Raw genomic sequence first — 16,922 nt, 5'->3', positions numbered from 1 at the left:
AGACAGTCTCAGTAGATGACTGGAGGTCAAAGACGTAGCTGGCTTCTTGCAGGAATTCTGCAAGGTGGCAAAGTGAGGGCACTTTGGACTCCCTAACTGTAAGATCGGGTGTCACTTAAGAAACTCTGGGAATTGGAAATATAAGAGATTCTTACTTTTTCTGGAACTTTTCATTGCTAGTCCTACAGGTATAAATTCAGAAAGCAAGCGATTATGAACGCAAAGAATAATTCTCATGATTCTTTATTCTACTTGAGAGACTCTAGAGGTGGAGTAATAATAAAAAAAAATACCGGGGACTTTTTTTTTTTTTTGAATAGGTTAATGCCACAGAATGTAGGCTTCTCAGAATGTGATGGCAAACTTCCAAATATGATGTGGTAGTCAGAGGAGAGTCAGTTGGTTTTTCAAGATACGAAGAACACAAAACTTCCCAGCTCCTATATGGAACATTAATTCCTGAAAAATATTAGGTCAAAATGATGTTGGCTGACTCGGTGGCTTTGTGGTTTTGCCAAGGAGAATGTTGACACTTTTGACATCTAACTTCATGTTGCTCCTTCAGAAAACTGACTTTACCGAATGATAAACCCTGTTTACCTTCAGAGAGAAGGAAGTGAAAACCTCGTGTTACTGTAGTTGCTATTGGTCATTCAACAGTGCGTCTATCTTCCCAGAAGGAAGGATGCACCCTGACTTTTGTACCAAGATATGACCAACAAGCTGGAAGAAAAAAGCTGCAGTTTTATGGTAGAAACTTGTAATTGAATGAGCGTATAACTCAGAATGAAGTTAACTACTTAAAGTTGGCATATGGGGGGCCCAAACCTCTTGGAATAAAAAGAACCATCTCTGAAAACAATGTTGGTGTTTGTTTGCTTAATTTTTCTAGCCTATTCAGAGGGATCTGGTCATGTTGTGGTACTTTCCTTTTAGAGAAGAAGAAACCCTGTGAATGATGATGATTAACTTCATTTCTACAGTATATCAGGCTTATTTATTTCTTCTGCTTCAGACTTGGAACCTAGGAGTCTGGAAGTATACCTTTCTTGATCAGTTTTGGCTTGGTTTTTTAAGATCCTGCAAAATCATTTGGGACATTGCCAAGAATCTGTCTAGCTTACTATCTGATGTAGTGTGTTCATTTGCTGTGTTTCTTTTCTTCTCTTTTTCTCCTCTCCTTTCCTTCCCTCCCCTCCCCTCCCCTCCCCTCCCCTCCCCTTTCCTTTCCTTTCCTTTCTTTTCCTTTCCTTTCCTTTCCTTTCCTTAGACCAGTGAGCCACTTTATGAGTACCTCTTTCTGAAGCAGGATGGGTGGAGTTCACCTGCTCATTTGCTTGGCTGTTTTGAGCATCTTTGCTTCTTGCTCTTGTTGACATGGAATGAGGATGAAGGGTGCCACTTCTTTTGTTTTAAGTTTATTTATTTGGAGAGAGAGTGCGCGAGGGGGAAGGAAGGGCAGAAAGAGAGAAAGGGAGAATCCCAAGCAGGCTCCATCCACGCTGTCAGCATGGAGCCTGACGCAGGGCTCAGACTCGAGAACTACGAGACCATGACCTGAGCTGAAATCAGGAGTCGGACAGTTAAGCAACTGACAGCCACCTAGGTGCCCCAGGGGTGCTACTTCTTTCTCTAATTACAAAGTGGGTAATATTTCTTACGTAGGTGACAGTTGCTAGGTAGAATTGATTAAATATTTGAAAACTGAATTTCCTTCTTCTGTGGGTGAAAATTTCACCGACTACTGTTATTGAAGAAGAGTTGGCTTTACACTCTTCAATCCTAGGTGACTTTCTTACGTTAACATTTCTCAACATCAGGCAGAGATCATACTTAAAACAGTTTGTCTCTTCCTGTCTGTTGTATATGAAAATAACCACTCTTCTCTTTAATGTACCAGTAACCAGAGAGAATTTGGCTTTGGCCATACCTCTGCCAATCTGTTGACAAGACTATGATATTAGTTCAATAACTGTGCACACTTCTTGACTAGCTGGATTTCAGAAACCATCTTGGCTTAGGAGGTTTGTCTGTTAATGTCTTGACTATGCCTGAGTATACTATACTTCTCCCTTCTTGTAGAATCAACCAGCATTATTGCCACATTCCAGTTTTTGGAAATGAGTTACAGATGTCACTATATTTTCTTCTATTATAAATGATGAAAAAGTACTCGCCAAGAGGCTCATCTTCCCCCTAAATGGTATTCATAAATGAAATGTAGCACTCTACACAGTAAGAAATGGAGAGATTGGAAAATCTTATTTGTTTATTTTTGAGAGAGAGAGAGAGCACAAGTGGGGTGGAGAAGGAGAGGCTGAGAGAAGAGAGAGTGGTGGGGGGGGAGGGTGATCCCAAATAGGCTCCCAACCGTCAGTGGTCAGTGTGGAGCCCGATGTGGGGCTCGAACTCACAAACTGTGAGATCATGACCTGAGCTGAAATCAGGAGTTGGACACTTAACTGACTGAGCCACCCAGACGCGCCCCTCTAATTCATTTTTCAAAAAACCTCTTTTATGTACCAGACAGATGACCAAGTGTTGGCATTAGCATTGAACAAGTCTCTTCTCCCATGGAACTTGTTATCTGACCTCTTTTTATGGAGCTCTGCTTAAAATATCGCATGAGTGTAAGTACTAAAGTTATAATACTTTGTAAGGTTAACTTTGGAAATTGGCCATTTGAAGGTTGAAACTCCCAAAACTAATATTAACAGAATTGTTCGTGGGAGCAGTTTGAGTAGTAGTCTTCGTTTACTGATCTACTGATTCTTGAATCAGCTATTGAGGTATTTTACATAGTCTCAAGGTCTTTAATTGTTTTTCCCTTCCTGGTAAAAGGGAACTTAAGTACTACCACATCCTCTGGCACCTTCTACAAAGTACCACTCTGTTCTTGCACTCCGGATTCCATCCCTCTTTTCTACTCAGGGTTGTGTCTGCATTGGCAGTTTTTCTCACCTCTATCTGGACTGGTCTCAAAGCATCTAAAACTCTCTCTCTCTCTCTCTCTCTCTCTTTTTTAAGATCTTATTTATTTATTTGTTTTAAGTAAATTCTATGCCCAACATGAGGCTCCAACTTAACGATGCCAAGATGGAGAGTCGCGTGCTCTAGTGACTGAGCCAGCCCGGCGCCCCTAACTGTCTTAATATAATCCTTATTAAAAAAACAAACAAACAAACCCTTGACCCCCACATGCCTCCTCCAGCAACTACCCCATTCTCTGTTCCCTCTTACAGCAAAACTCCTTGAAGGTGCTGTGTGTCATTGCAGTCTGCACTTCCTCACCTCTCCCTCCTCCTCAGCCACTGCAGCTGGGCTCTTCTCCCCATGCTTCTACTGAAATAGCTCTTATCCAGTCCTCAAGGAGCCCACTCTTGCCAGATTGAATAGATAATTCTTGGTCCTCATCCTGTTAAACCTCTGGGCGGTATTGAATTGGCTGACCGCTCCCTTCTTGAAACACTTTTCTTGGATTCTGTAACACTGCACTCACCTCTTTTTTTTTTTTTTTTTTTAATGTTTATTTATTTTTGAGAGAGACAGAGCATGAGCAAGGGGACGGGCAGAGAGAGAGAGAGGGGAGACACAGAATCCAAAGCAGGTTCAAGGCTCGGAGCTGTCAGCACAGAGCCCGACACCAGGCTCGAACTCGTGAACCTCCAGATCATGACCTGAGCCGAAGTCGGACGTTTAACGGACTTAGCCACCCAGGCACCCTCACCGGCCCTTTTCTTAACTCACTGGTTGTTTACAGTATCCCGTATGGTTTCCCTCCTCTGCTTAACTTTCCTGAATGTTGGGGTCATCCAGGGGGCAAACTTTGGCTACCTTCTCTGTCTACACCCTCTCTTCCAGGCCTCGTCTACATGCCCAAGGACTATTAAATCTCTGTCTCTTATTCTTACTACTTCTTGGAGTCCCAGGGTTATTTGGCATTTCCATTTGGATAATAATAATAATAGAAGTAGTTAGCATTTATTGAATGTTTATTATGGGCCAGGCAGTATTCTGAGTACTTGACATGGATTATGTTACCTAATCTTCTCCACCAATAGGTGGCCTCCATTACTACCAGGCAAGAAGACAGGTGTGCATTGAAGCCCTTGGGGGTGTAATAGATATCTTACACTTAACACAGCCAAAAAGTCTCAGTTTTGTCCTTTTCTGTGTTTTGGAATAACTCAGGCCTAAAACTAAAAAGGTACCTTGGATTTCTCTCTCTTATTCATATCCCAAATCACCCATCAGCACATTCTTTCTGTATGACCTCCAAAATGCCCTAAATCCCACTTTTCCTCAATTCTGCCACCCAAACCCCAGACTTCTTATAATCTTTTGGCTGGACTACTCTGTCGTCTCCTTGCTTGCCTTTTCTCCCCCCAACCTTTTTTTAAAAAAAGATTTCATTATTAAGTAATCTCTACACACAATGTGGGGCTTGAACTCACGACCCTGAAATTAAGAGTCACAGGCTCCACGTACTGAGCCAGCCAGGCACGTCTCCTTGCTTGTGTGCTTATCTCACTGAAGGTCGTTCTTCACACAGCAGCTATGTGCTCCAAGTGTAAATTAGTCAAGTCTTATTATTCCCTGTCTTTAAACCTGCCAGTGACTCTCCCCTCACCGTCCATCCCCCCCCCACTGCTAGAATAAGTCCAGGTGCCCTGTTGGGGCCATCCAAGCCACACAGGCTCTGGCCTCTTGTCAACTCTGCTACTCTGGTACCATCTCTTCTTATTCTCACTCATTCTGCTGCAGAGCCATGCTGGCTTTTTCGTCTACCACACATGCGTGCTTATTGCTGTCTCTGGGGCTTTGCACTTCCTATAAAGCAAGAATACTGCCCTGCCTAGATCTTTTATTTTATTAAAAACCATTTTTTACGTTTATTTTTGAGAGAGAGAGACGGTGTGAGCGGGGATGGGGCAGAGAGAGAGAGCGAGGGGGACAGAGGACCCAGATAGCAGGCTCTGTGCTGACAGCAGAGAGCCCAATGTGGGGCTCGAACTCATGAACCATGGGATCATGACCTGAGCCCAAGCAGGACGTTTAACCGACTGAGCCACCCAGGTGCCCCTCTACCTAGTTTGTATGTCTGTCTTTTTCTCATCATTTAGGGCTAAACCAGGGTTCAGCAAGTTTTCTTCTGCAAAGGGCCAGATGGTCTCTGTTGTTTAACACTCACTTCTGCTGCCGTAGCGCAAAAATAAAAAAAATGAATGAGCATGGCCGTGTTCCAATAAAACTTTATTTATGTACACTGAAATTTGAATTCCATATAATTTTCATGTGTACAAAATATTCCTTTTTTATTTTTTAATGATTATTTTTATTTATTTTGAGGGAGGGAGAACGAGAGCAGGAAGGGGAAGGGAGAAAGAGAATCCCAAGCAGGCTCCTCACTGACTGCCCAGAGCCCGACGCAGGGCTTGAACTCATGAACAGCGAGATCATGACCTGAGCCGAAATCAAGAGTCATAGGCTTAACCAACTGAGCTACCCAGGTGCTCCCAAAATATTCTTCTTTGATTTCTTTTCAACCATTTAAAAATATTAAAAACCATTCTTAGCTCATGGACTGAACAAAAACAGGTGGCAGACCAGATTTAGCAAGTGACCCATAGTTTGCCAACCCTTGGTGAAGCATCACTTTAGAGCAGCCTTTCCTGACCCCAGGAAATAACCCCCACAGTGAACTCCCATCATCCTGTTGCCTTTGTCTCTTTATTTATTTGTTGTGTGTTTATTTTCTGTCTCCACCAGATCGTAGCCTCATGGGGCAGGAATTTTGTCAGTTTATCTTTAGAGTCTCATACAGTGCCTGGCAGTTCTCAGTAAATACTTGCTGAGTGAATGAATGCCAAGCATATTTAAATCGTGGCTGTAGACTGCTATCTGGTCTCTATTTATTCAGTCTCTGTCCTATTCTGTGTGTGTGTGTGTGTGTGTGTGTGTGTGTGTGTGCGCTTCCAGGGTAAACTTCAAACAGAGCCCCGGCTTTTCTGCATTTGAGAACCGATGGTAGGTAGCTCCCTGCTGCTTATTGGACCAGCTTTGACCATACCATCCCAGATTTAACAAGGTTCTGTTACTTCATTTGTCTTTTATCTTGGCCCTGCTGTGGCTACCCCTTTGCAACCAAATCAGTTTCTACTAATTCCTGCATCTGGTTTTTTTCTCCATTATTCTGCCCTCCCATTTATTCTTAATTAGCCATTGTCCATGATTTATGTGCCTCAGAGCTGTGTTCTTCAAAACTGCTGTAGGTTCTGAGCCTCTTTGAAAGCTGGAGAAATCTGTCGTGTTTCTCATCTGACAGGTCCCCATATAAACCAATTTTTGCCTGTCGTCTCAGAGAAGTTTCTCTCCTTACTCCTGCCCATAAACTTTTTTGCAGCTAAATCCTTGCTTAACCCCTTTCCTAGAAGAAGAGAATTTCCATCCCTTGTGCTTTGTATTCGTTCCCTCCCAGTGCTGATGCCTCCTTCTCCCAGTGCCTTTTCCGTTTATTACCGCTTTGCTTTTGAGGATTTTCAGCATCTTTTCTGCTGCTGTGTTCCCCTTTGGCATCTAAACATATTCCACTCAAGAACTAATCCTCCAGGGGCTCCTGGGTGGCCCAATGGGTTGAGTGTCCGACTTCAGCTCAGATCATGACCTCACTGTTTGTGGGTTTGAGCCCCACGTCAGACTCTGTGCTGACAGCGCGGAGCCTGCTTCAGATTCTGTCTTCCTCTCTCTCTCTGCCCCTCATGCTCTCTTTCTCTCAAAAATAAACATTAAAAACAAAATTTAAAAAAAAAAAATTCCTCCCAAGCTAGTCTTTCCCTATTTCTCAACTAGTCTGTACTCATTTCCATTTTGTCACTTTTTTTTAAAAATGTTTTACTTCTTTTTGAGAGAGAGACAGAGTGCAAGCTGGGGAGGGCAGAGAGAGAGAGAGGGAGACAGAGTCTGAAGCAGGCTCCAGGCCCTGAGCTGTCAGCACAGAGCCCGATGCGGGGCCTGAACTCACGAACTGTGAGCCAAGCCATGTTCCCCCCCGCCCCCCCACCATTTTGTCACTTTCTAATCACACCTCTGCCCTTTGCGGTTCGTTTCCTCCTACCTCTAACGCTGCATTCAAGTCAGCTGTGCTAAGGTTAGAGATGCCCTCCCAGTTTTGTTACCCTACTGTACAAGTTTCAGTCCTTCCCCAACTTCCACTTGACCATCCCTTGCTATGTATTCCTTCCCTTGACTGTTGTGTACCTTTCCACGCATGACCTTCCTCTTGGCCCTTCCATCTCCATCTCCTTCCTTGGCTTCCCTTTCACCTTTGTGTTAAGTGTGGGTATTCTGTAGACATCTGCCTTTGCCCCTCCTCTTCTCTTTGGTGTTCTCTCTTTGGGTGATTCCATTTATACATAAAGGTTCAGAATTTATAAATATATTCTGTGAAAATAAATATATTTATTCGTGGACTCAGTTGTGCTTTCTCCAGATCATTATCCTATCTTACAACTTGGATGAACATTTCAAATTCAAATGTCTGAAGTGATCTCCCTTCCCACCTCTGTAAACCTTTCTTCTTCCTTGTATTCCCAATCTTGGTAAATATCATCACAAACTAATCAACCCAAGCCAAACACTCGCCAGTCTTTACTGATTCTTTCCATTTCCTTAACCCTTCATATCAAAACTTTGTCCATTTTGCCTCCTGTCTGCGGAATCTGTCCTTTTCCTTCAACCCCCAATGCTGCTGCGGTCATTTTATAGCTGTTTCTCCTGCCTATGGTTTTAAAGGCAGTCTCTACGTACCCACAGCTGTCATAGTGATCTTTTGAAAATATCAATCTGATTCATACTTCTCTGCTGCCTGAAAGCATCACTGATCAGTTATAGCCTTCAGGATGAGGTCTGCACTTCCCTGAAGATAAACTTCAAACTCATGAAGTCATTTAACACCTTTTGAGATCTGCCTATGCCTTTTTCTCCTGTTCAATATCTGACACCCCTTTCGCACATCAGCTAGGGCCCCCTCAGCCATTCTAAACTGTTTGTAATTTCATTCCATGCCATGGTCTTTTGTACTTCTGTGGCTTTGTATGTACTCTTCTCTCTGCCTGCAATATCTCTCCCTGACCCTGACTTCTCATTCTTCAAAAGTTTTCATCCTTTCTGTAATGCCTTTCCTGACTCTTTCTCCTTGATTGGGTTCGTCTTTCTCTTGTGCTTCCATATTCTTTCCATTAGCAGGCAACACACTTGTATTCCATTAATTTAATCATCTATTCTTAACAGGCTAGCAGGTCCTGGAAAGCAGAAGCTGTTTTTTATCTTTATGAGCTGTCTTCAGGGTTCCTGAGTGGCTCAGTTAAGTGTCCAACTCTTTCTTGGCTTTGGCTCAGGTCATGATCTCACGGTTTTGTGGGTTCGAGCCCTGCATCCGGCTCTGTGCTGGCAGCACAGAGCCTGCTTGGGATTTTCTGTCTCCCTCTTTCTATCCCTCTGCCACTCACACTGTCTCTGTCTCAAAATCAATAAAATTAAAAAAAAATAAGGGGGGCACCTGGGTGGCTCAGTTGGTTAAGCCTCTGACTTTGGCTCAGGTCATGGTCATAATCTCACGGTTCGTGGGTTCAAGCCCCAAGTCAGGCTCTGCACTGGTGGTGCAGAGCCTTCTTGGGATTCTCTCTCTCTACCTCTATCTTTCTCTGCTCTTTCCTCATTTGCACTCTCTCTCAAAATAAATAAACTTTAAGAAATTCTTAAAAAAAAAAAAAAAAAGGAAATATATGAGCTGTCTTCATCCCTTAACCCAGAAAGGGGCTCACATATTTAAATGAATGAATGGTTGAATAGATGAATGAATTGCTTTCCTCTGTCCTGCTAGCTTGAGGACATTCTCCCTATGCATTCTTTCTTTGTTTTTCTAATGTTTATTTATTTTGAGAGAGAAAGCGGGGGAGGGGCAGAGAATCCCAAGGAGGCTCTACAGCTGTCAATAGAGAGCCTGACGCAGGGCAGAACTCCTGAACTGTGAGATCATAACCTGAGCAGAAACCAAGAGTCGGATGCTTAACCAACTGAGCCACCCAGGCATCCCTCCCTATGCATTCTTTTTTTTCTTTTTTTAAGTTTATTTTTGAAAAGAGAGCAAGCATGAGTGGGGGCGGGGCAGAGAGAGAGAGGGAGGGAGGATCCGGGCTCCACCCTGACAGCAGAGAGCCCACTGGGGAGCTCGAACTCCATGAACCATGAGATCATGGCCTGAGCCAAGGTCAGATGCTTAACCGACTAAGCCACCCTGGTGCCCCTCTCCCTATGCATTTTTAAAAGGAAGAATCATATTGTTTAATTCTTTGGATTCCACCAGTATGTTCTATTACAGTGCTACTACCACAGTAGCTACTCAGTGTTTTATAAACAATTGTGTTTCTTTTATTTTCATTTTACATTTATGGAGTGCCAAGTTTGTGCCAGATACAGAAAAAATACAAAAATGAATAAGTACACTGTCCTTATCCTCAAAGAGTGAACACGCTAGAAAAGAAAACAAACAGGGAACATTTTTTAAAAATCCCTTATGCTAATTAAATACTAGTGATTATGTATACCTGTCTTTAAAATGCCACATCAGGACTTTGGTGTTTTAGAGCTTGTAGCAGGAGACACAGAGGGAAATATCCCAGCAGAAGCGGCAGCTCACTGGAATAAACTCCTAAAGGAACAGTGTTAAGTGTTACCGTTAAATTTTTTTAATGTTTATTTATTTTGAGAGAGACAGAGTGTGAGCAGGGGCGGGGCAGAGAGAGAGGGAGACACAGAATCTGAAGCAGGCTCCAGGCTCTGAGCCGTCAGCACAGAGCCCAACTTGGGGCTCCAACCCACGAGCAAGATCATGACCTGAGCCAAAGTCGGACGCTCAACCAACTGAGCCACCCAGGTGCCCCAAGTATTACTCTTTTTTAACTAGAACTGAAATACACCGTACGCTTCTTGTATGTGTCTTCACCTTCTTGAGTTGTTCTTCTTAATTGTCTTAGTCCTCCTGTGGCCTCCTCATATGGTGAAGCCAATATATGATGATATCAACAGTCAGAAGCTTCAAATTTCAAAGAATTTGGAACAGTTATGGTATTGGGGTGATTTTTGATGCTGTCTGTGGTTATTGATGTTAATCTTCAGTTGATTCAATGATGAACCTTTGTAGTTGAAAAAGTTTGATTATTCAGACTCTTGAGACTAAAATTTTGAAGGCCCAATGAGAAGATACTATTGCCAAGGGGCATGTCTGAGAAACCTACCACTTAATTCAAATTGTGATCTGAAGGGAGGAGGAGTCTCTTGCTAGAAAAGAAGGGTGTGAGCAGACTCATCCTAGACCTTAGTCATCTGAGGCTAGAAGAGGTTGAGCTCGTTTATTTAATGGAGAAGTTTTCAAAGTAGCTTTGGAACCTCCACCTTAGCCTGGGGAGGTGAACTCCAGGTGAGTATTTTGCCCTGACAATGGTAAATTGGGAAGAATCTAAGAGAGGAACCAAAAATCGATGTATTTTATTTAGTTGAGGGTGGGGAGGAAAGGCGTTGAGGTCGACCAGTTGAAAGTTTATCAGATCACTGGTGTTTCTGGGAACTGTGTCACATCTAATCACTGCGGATGGTTTAGGTCGATTACCTAAACTCTGATCGCTAATGCTGGAGTGGTGCCTGGTTACAGTACTGAGGGATGGAGATATATATTGCTGTCTTTTGGAAGGATTTTGAAATTTGTTGAACATTTCTCTATGAACCAAATACTAATATATAAGAGGAAGAATGAACTATTCCAAGATGTAAGCCAACTTTTCTTCCAGAATATGATTTTCATGGTATTTTATCCTTCCCTGGCATTGGTTTTTGAAAGCAAGAGTGACATTGTGAACCTGCCTGTCTGCCTTTAGATACTTCATGGGATCAGGAATCGTGTCTTAATTATCTTTGCATCTAGAGCAGATAGCATATAAAATGGCAGGCGTATAGACGGTTTTTGAATGAATGAACAGGTAAAAGAAATAATACTTTGTTTGAAAAGTTGGCTTGGTAGTACACAATTCCTTGAGACACAGAATTTCACGTATGTTTCTTAAATGTCTTCATTATATTTTATATATAAACATTGTTATCTGAATACTTACTTTGGGTTCACTTAGGTTATCGTATGGAGAAAAAATATTCTTACTGCTCTAGCGCTTACCAATAAAACCAGACACAAAAGCTTTAAAATTCTTTCATTAAAATAAAAGCCGTCAGGGGCGCCTGGGTGGCTCAGTCGGTTGAGCGTCCGACTTCGGCTCAGGTCATGATCTCACGGTTCGTGGGTTCGAGCCCCGGGTCAGGCTCTGTGCTGACAGCTCAGAGCCTGGAGCCCGCTTCCGATTCTGTGTCTCCCTCTCTCTCTGCCCCTCCCTGGCTCACACTCTGTCTCTCTCTCAAAAATAAATAAACATTAAAAAAAAATGTTGTAAATAATAAAAAATAAAAAAATAAAAACCGTCAAATGTCAAGACATTTATGAGTTAAGTGGAATTTAGTAAAGGTATACCTGGTAAAGGTACGCTGGAAGTTCTCAAATAACTGGTTACCTTCGAGTTAGGGGTATGGGTAATACAGACATTCTACACCGTTAACTATTTTTGCCATTAGGTTTCATTTAGGAAGTGACATTAGACAGCCCCATTGCATTCTTAATCACTGGAAGCTAAATATGATATCACAGTATTTTACTTGGCAGGTGTGTTTCTATGTTTGGAGAAAAGAAAGTGTTAAAATCTTGGCAGTCTGGTCTCCCAAGGACATCACTGTTCAGAAGGCATCGGTTTGATGACTCTTGCCTGGACTCTGTCTTGGAAGGCTGTGCTCATCAGGGAAAGCCATATTGAAAGGAGAAGTATGTGTGATGAATGGCCATTTGGGCCCCGTTCCCAGGAATACTTGACCATGTGTAGCATGGTGTCTCCTGTCGCCTCTCTCAGGACTGTCCGGGCTTATGATGCCACGGTGCCAAACGTGGAGTTAATTGCAGCTCCTTTTGTCGTCTTTTGTGTGCGTGTGTAGTCATTTTGCCTTAGCCTTTTGGTTTTTTGGACAAGTCTGAATCCTTGGGAAGCCAGCACTGTTACCTTGCTGGCTACATCTTCCAGGAACCCCACGTGTTAAAGGGTGTGATGGGAGCAAGATGAGAGGGAGGCAGGAAGGGCTTGCGTTGAGCACCCTCCTGTAGTAATTCTCTCCCAGCGCTTTCTCGGCTTGGCGTCTCTCCTTTTTTTTTTTTTTTTTTTTTTTTTTTAGAGCTCTTGGAATTGGAAGTTCAGAGTCAGAAGGCTAGGGCTCTTTAACATAACAATGATGGCTTTTGTTTTTGGCTTAACTGTCGGGATTATTTAAACAATGGGTAGTTATTTTTTTTAAGCAGGTTTGCAGAAGTCAACCTAGATTTCAAGTGAAAAGAAAGTTCTTGGGTAGAAGTGTAGCCTTTTTTCGACTACTCATTCTTTTCTCATTCCAACTACAAGATCACAAGGAAAGAGTTAACGCTTTCTGTCACGTTGGAAAGTACTTGCGAAATTTAGACACTGGCAGTTCAGTTACCACTCGCTAGCTCAGTAGTACTCTGTTTTGGAGCCCACTGTGATTAGGAGTTTGTAGTTACGTTTTGTGAAAAGTTTGAAATAGAGAAAAGTGACCCACTAAGATCGCTGATGGTGAACAGAGCAGTGTGGAGCTCTTCTAATTTTCAAGATTCATAATCTTTCATTACCTCACCTGTTGAGTACTTCACCCCATAGTTTATTATGTGCACAGTTGCTAGAACTCTCTCACGGCCACACTGGGAGCATAAAATTCAGGCATTTAGCATCGTTGTCCCCTGGCGAAGTGTTCGGAAATCTCCAGGTGTCTGTGACGTGTCTAGATCCACGTGTTTGTTCCATGAGGATGATGCAGGAAAAGAATGAGTAAAATCAAACTTTAAAGATCTGAAAAGAGTTAACTTTCATAGTAGTTGAAAGAATAGCTGGAGATGATTTACTTGGTTCCTTGAAATATTTATCATTTTAAATTGTCACTATTTTGGTAGGAAGTCTTTGTAACTACATGCATGATCTTGGGCAAGTCATTTGGCCCCTCAGAACTTCAGTTTCTGAAACCACATCAAGAAGAAGTAGGGTATGGATGTCGCCTTACAGTTTTCTGAGTGCTTTTACATAAATTACATAATTGACATAAATTATTTCGTTTACTCCTTACAACACTTCAGTAAAATTAAATCGAAATACAAAAGTAGTAAGAGACTTGTCTAATATATAGCCTGCAAGTGTGAGAACCAAGTCCTCGGTCAAGTCCTTCGTGCTCCTCAGTCGTGTCATGTGCTCACATGAGAGATTGGGCTGGCTCCCTTCTAAAATTCTAAGGTACTGTCGTTCATTTATTTTTTTATTTTTTATTTTTAAAAATTTTTTACAGCATTTGAGGCCACTTACCCTGGGCTGTTTTATTTGTCTGCTTTTTTTTTTTTTTTCTCAAGGTACATTTTAGGATTAACTATTTTAAATGTCCTTTTTCTAGCCAAAAGTACACTTAAAAAATTAACGGGGGGCACTTGGGTGGCCCAGTTGGTTGAGCGTCTGACTCTTAATTTTTAATTTTCTTACTTTTGGCTCAGGTCATGCTCTCACAGTTTTGTAGGTTCAGGTCTCCTTGGAATTCTCCCTCTCTTTGCCCCTCCCTAGCTCGCTCTGTCTCTGTCTCTCTCAAAATAAATAAATAAACTTAAAAAAAAAAATTAACAGTATGGGGGCCCCTGGCTGGTGTAGTCGGTAGAGGTAGAGCGTGAGACTCTTGATTTCTGGGTCGTGAGTTTGAGCCCCACGTTGGGTGGAGAGATGACTTAAAAATAAAATCTTAAAAAGAGATGAAGAGGTAGATTTATTCTCACTCACAAATGATATTCACGATGAAAACTTTAATGATGAGAGAAGATACTGTAAAAAGCAGGCCTACTTCGTACTTTTTAAATTTGGGTTTTACACGTTCTTGGAGTTACAGTGCCTTTCAGACAAATCTCTTTGAAGAGGACAATTTCAGGTTTTTCTTAAATAGTTAAAGGCGTGAATAATGTTAACAACATCAGAACAAGCAACTTAGATTCTAAGAACCGTTTCTCAGTTAGGTCGTGTGCAAAGCCTCGGACCCAAACATTGTGCTACTCAAAGCATTCAGATTTAAGAGCTGAACCTGCTAATTTGTCTAAAAGGTTGTATGTATCTTTTCATAGCTTCCTGGTGAATAAGTGGTTAAACAGATTAGCACCTGACTGTAGCCTTAAACTAACTGGGGAAGCAACTTTGCAGAAAATCCAGATGTTGTCCATATGCATGTGGTCTTTGCTCTTGAGAGGAAAATCTGGGGGCTTTAATTGTTGGAACATAGCTTGGGGCTTGGCTTATCAGTATAAATTGGAGGTTCAAGAAAATCTGTCTTTCGATCTTTATTTTATTCTTGTTTTTTGTGGATTTTGTTTCGGGAATCTGAAATTCTCTCTCTCGTCTCTCCTCTGGAAAGAACTCAGTTTCTGAGTCAGTGAATTTCTGTTCATCAGTTTGTTTAAATAGACCACCTTTCTTGAGAACTCGTCCGAAATAAGTTAAATCCTTAAGGATTTTTTTGAAAGGGCAGGTTGAAAATTAGAGGTAAGGGAAGTTTTTGCCTTTTGCCTTTCCCAGGAGTAACTGAGAATAAGATGCTTCCCTAAGTTATTCTTGAATGCATTTCATCCTGTATGCGGTCAATTCATGATCCCTTTCACAAATGCTGCTGCCCACCATTAAGTCTCTTATCACAGGGCATTTTCAAACGATGCCATAAAATGCATGTTGAGAATCTTTGGATCTCAAATGTATAGAAATCACATCTAAATGTCAATTCCTGAGTTAAGGAACTGACAATTATGGCAATTTCAGTCTCTTCTATTAACATTTAGTAGACAAGCGATTATGGTATTGTTTATGTTATTCTTTATGTGTGCGTAGACTTAACTACTTGTTGAAAAGATTTGTTTGTTTTATTGGGGCTGTGTATTTCTGCCATTGAACTGATTTGCTTACTTGAATTAAAGTCGTTCTTTAATTGTTTTGGGCTGTATCTACAGTTTGAAATTTAGGACTATCCCCTGTGTACTATGCACCAAAGATGACATTTCAATGCATTGTTCAAATACTACACAGCTCCTATTTGTCTGTAATGAAGCTGTATGACTGGGTCCATTTATTTCAATATCAGTTATTTTATATTATCCATATAAATGATAATGATTAATATATAGAGTCTGATTTTCCAAATTCATTTGTGTCTCCTCTGGGCATTTCTTTGGGATATGTTCACACCCATGTTTTTGTTTCTGATTTTAAAATAATTTTCCTTTGTTGTAGGATGAGCAGTTCTTAGGTTTTGGCTCAGATGAAGAAGTCCGAGTACGAAGTCCCACAAGGTCTCCTTCAGGTATGGCCAGTTAAGTGCTCGGTGCCTTTTGTTTATGAAAAAGACCGTGGCTTCCCCTTGCCTTCTTTGCATTTAAAGGATGATCTTAAATACCGGGGTTTTCTTTGTGCATCCTTGCCTTTCCCTCACACTGAGTAGGAGATGGCTTATGAACTAGACCTCTTTACGGGGCTCTTTGTCAGGCCGCTTCTGCCTTATTCTTTATTATGCTTCCCTGTGGGAACCACTTGAGGCATGGGAGGCTGGGAGGGTTGATTTCCATGGAATGACTGAAAAACCAGGGAGTTGCATTGAAGGTAACCCTGAATGAGCATCCTCAGATTCTTGTGTTTTGAATGATAACGGTAGTAGATGCAACTGCGGGAATAATCTGGCTATTTTTTACAGATGAAATTTGGTCTACTGTTGTCAAAGAAATAAAAACAAAATATTAGCACTGTATGAAACTATTTTATGTGATCCTTCAAAGGCTGTATTAAAATAAAATAAAAATGATATGGGGGTATCATTTTTATTTTTCCATAAATAAGTTTCCATTTATAAGCAATATTTGTCACTGTTCTCGCCAAGAAAATATCTAGAATGTCTTGAAATTCTAGACTTATGGCAGTTTCCTGAGAGACAATCCTCGGTGGAAATAACATGTAATGGCTTGCAGAATTCCATTCTGTATAGGAGAAGGCTATGAGTCTTTTGATGAAAAAAACATTCCCCATCTGTGCTGCCATTCTGACTTCTCGTTTGGTTTTCTTTGCTCTGATTTGGGTAGACAGTCTAGTTAAATGTGATGTTCTTAGGTGGTTTTGCTCTTTGACACTGACTTAGTTTGTCACGTATGTTAGTTAGCATTTGAGTTTCATCTAAGACTCACCGTATGTGTGTCGTAATTTGTTTCAAACGCGTAAGTTGACAGTTTCTTTTTTCCCAAATGGTGGTAGTATTGCCATCCCAGCTGGGAGGAGTTACCCAGCAGTATCACGAGATCTGTGCTACTTACACCATAGCCACGTTCTCCTTGAGTTGCGATGAAATCTTAAAACTTCCTATAGGAACATGATTTTAGAGACCATCTGGTCGAACCCTTCCTCTGTAGATGACAAAATGAGGTCCAGAAAATACACGACGCAGTTGCTCATAACCGACTTAGGACTCCTTCGTGTGTGTTGAGTTTTGTGGAAATCAGCAACAGGGCCGAGCTTCTCTCTGTTCTGGTTTTTCACGTGTTCATTTAAAAAAATTCTTTTTAAAAGTGGTTAGAAGAGGTTTTCAGAATCAACAAAGCCCTATGAGTGGCCAGGTTTAAGTCTACCATGATGATAAGGAATCTTGTGATAAACTTCTGGGTAGAAGTTTATTTTGTGAATTCACAACCATTTCTTAATGGTCCCCCCCCCGCC

At 41.6% G+C, this 16,922-nt stretch overlaps 1 protein-coding gene across 10 annotated transcripts in view; it reads left to right on the top strand.

Annotated features, from left to right (window-relative positions):
• The window catches only part of KMT2A (lysine methyltransferase 2A), an 86,009-nt gene that overhangs the window by 12,116 nt on the left and 56,971 nt on the right, over positions 1–16,922 (top strand). For all 10 annotated transcript variants that reach the window (XM_081790364.1, XM_060604888.3, XM_060604892.3 and 7 more), the window contains one exon: positions 15,456–15,525. In XM_081790364.1, the coding sequence (XP_081646490.1) occupies positions 15,456–15,525 (70 nt within the window). The remainder of the gene's footprint in view (positions 1–15,455; positions 15,526–16,922) is intronic.

The sequence above is a fragment of the Panthera onca genome, chromosome D1 (assembly GCF_046562875.1).
Source record: "Panthera onca isolate mPanOnc1 chromosome D1, mPanOnc1 haplotype 2, whole genome shotgun sequence".
In the NCBI taxonomy this organism is placed as follows: domain Eukaryota; kingdom Metazoa; phylum Chordata; class Mammalia; order Carnivora; family Felidae; genus Panthera; species Panthera onca.
The sequence above is the reverse complement of the archived record's forward strand: the minus strand, read 5'-3'. Positions and strand labels throughout refer to the sequence as shown.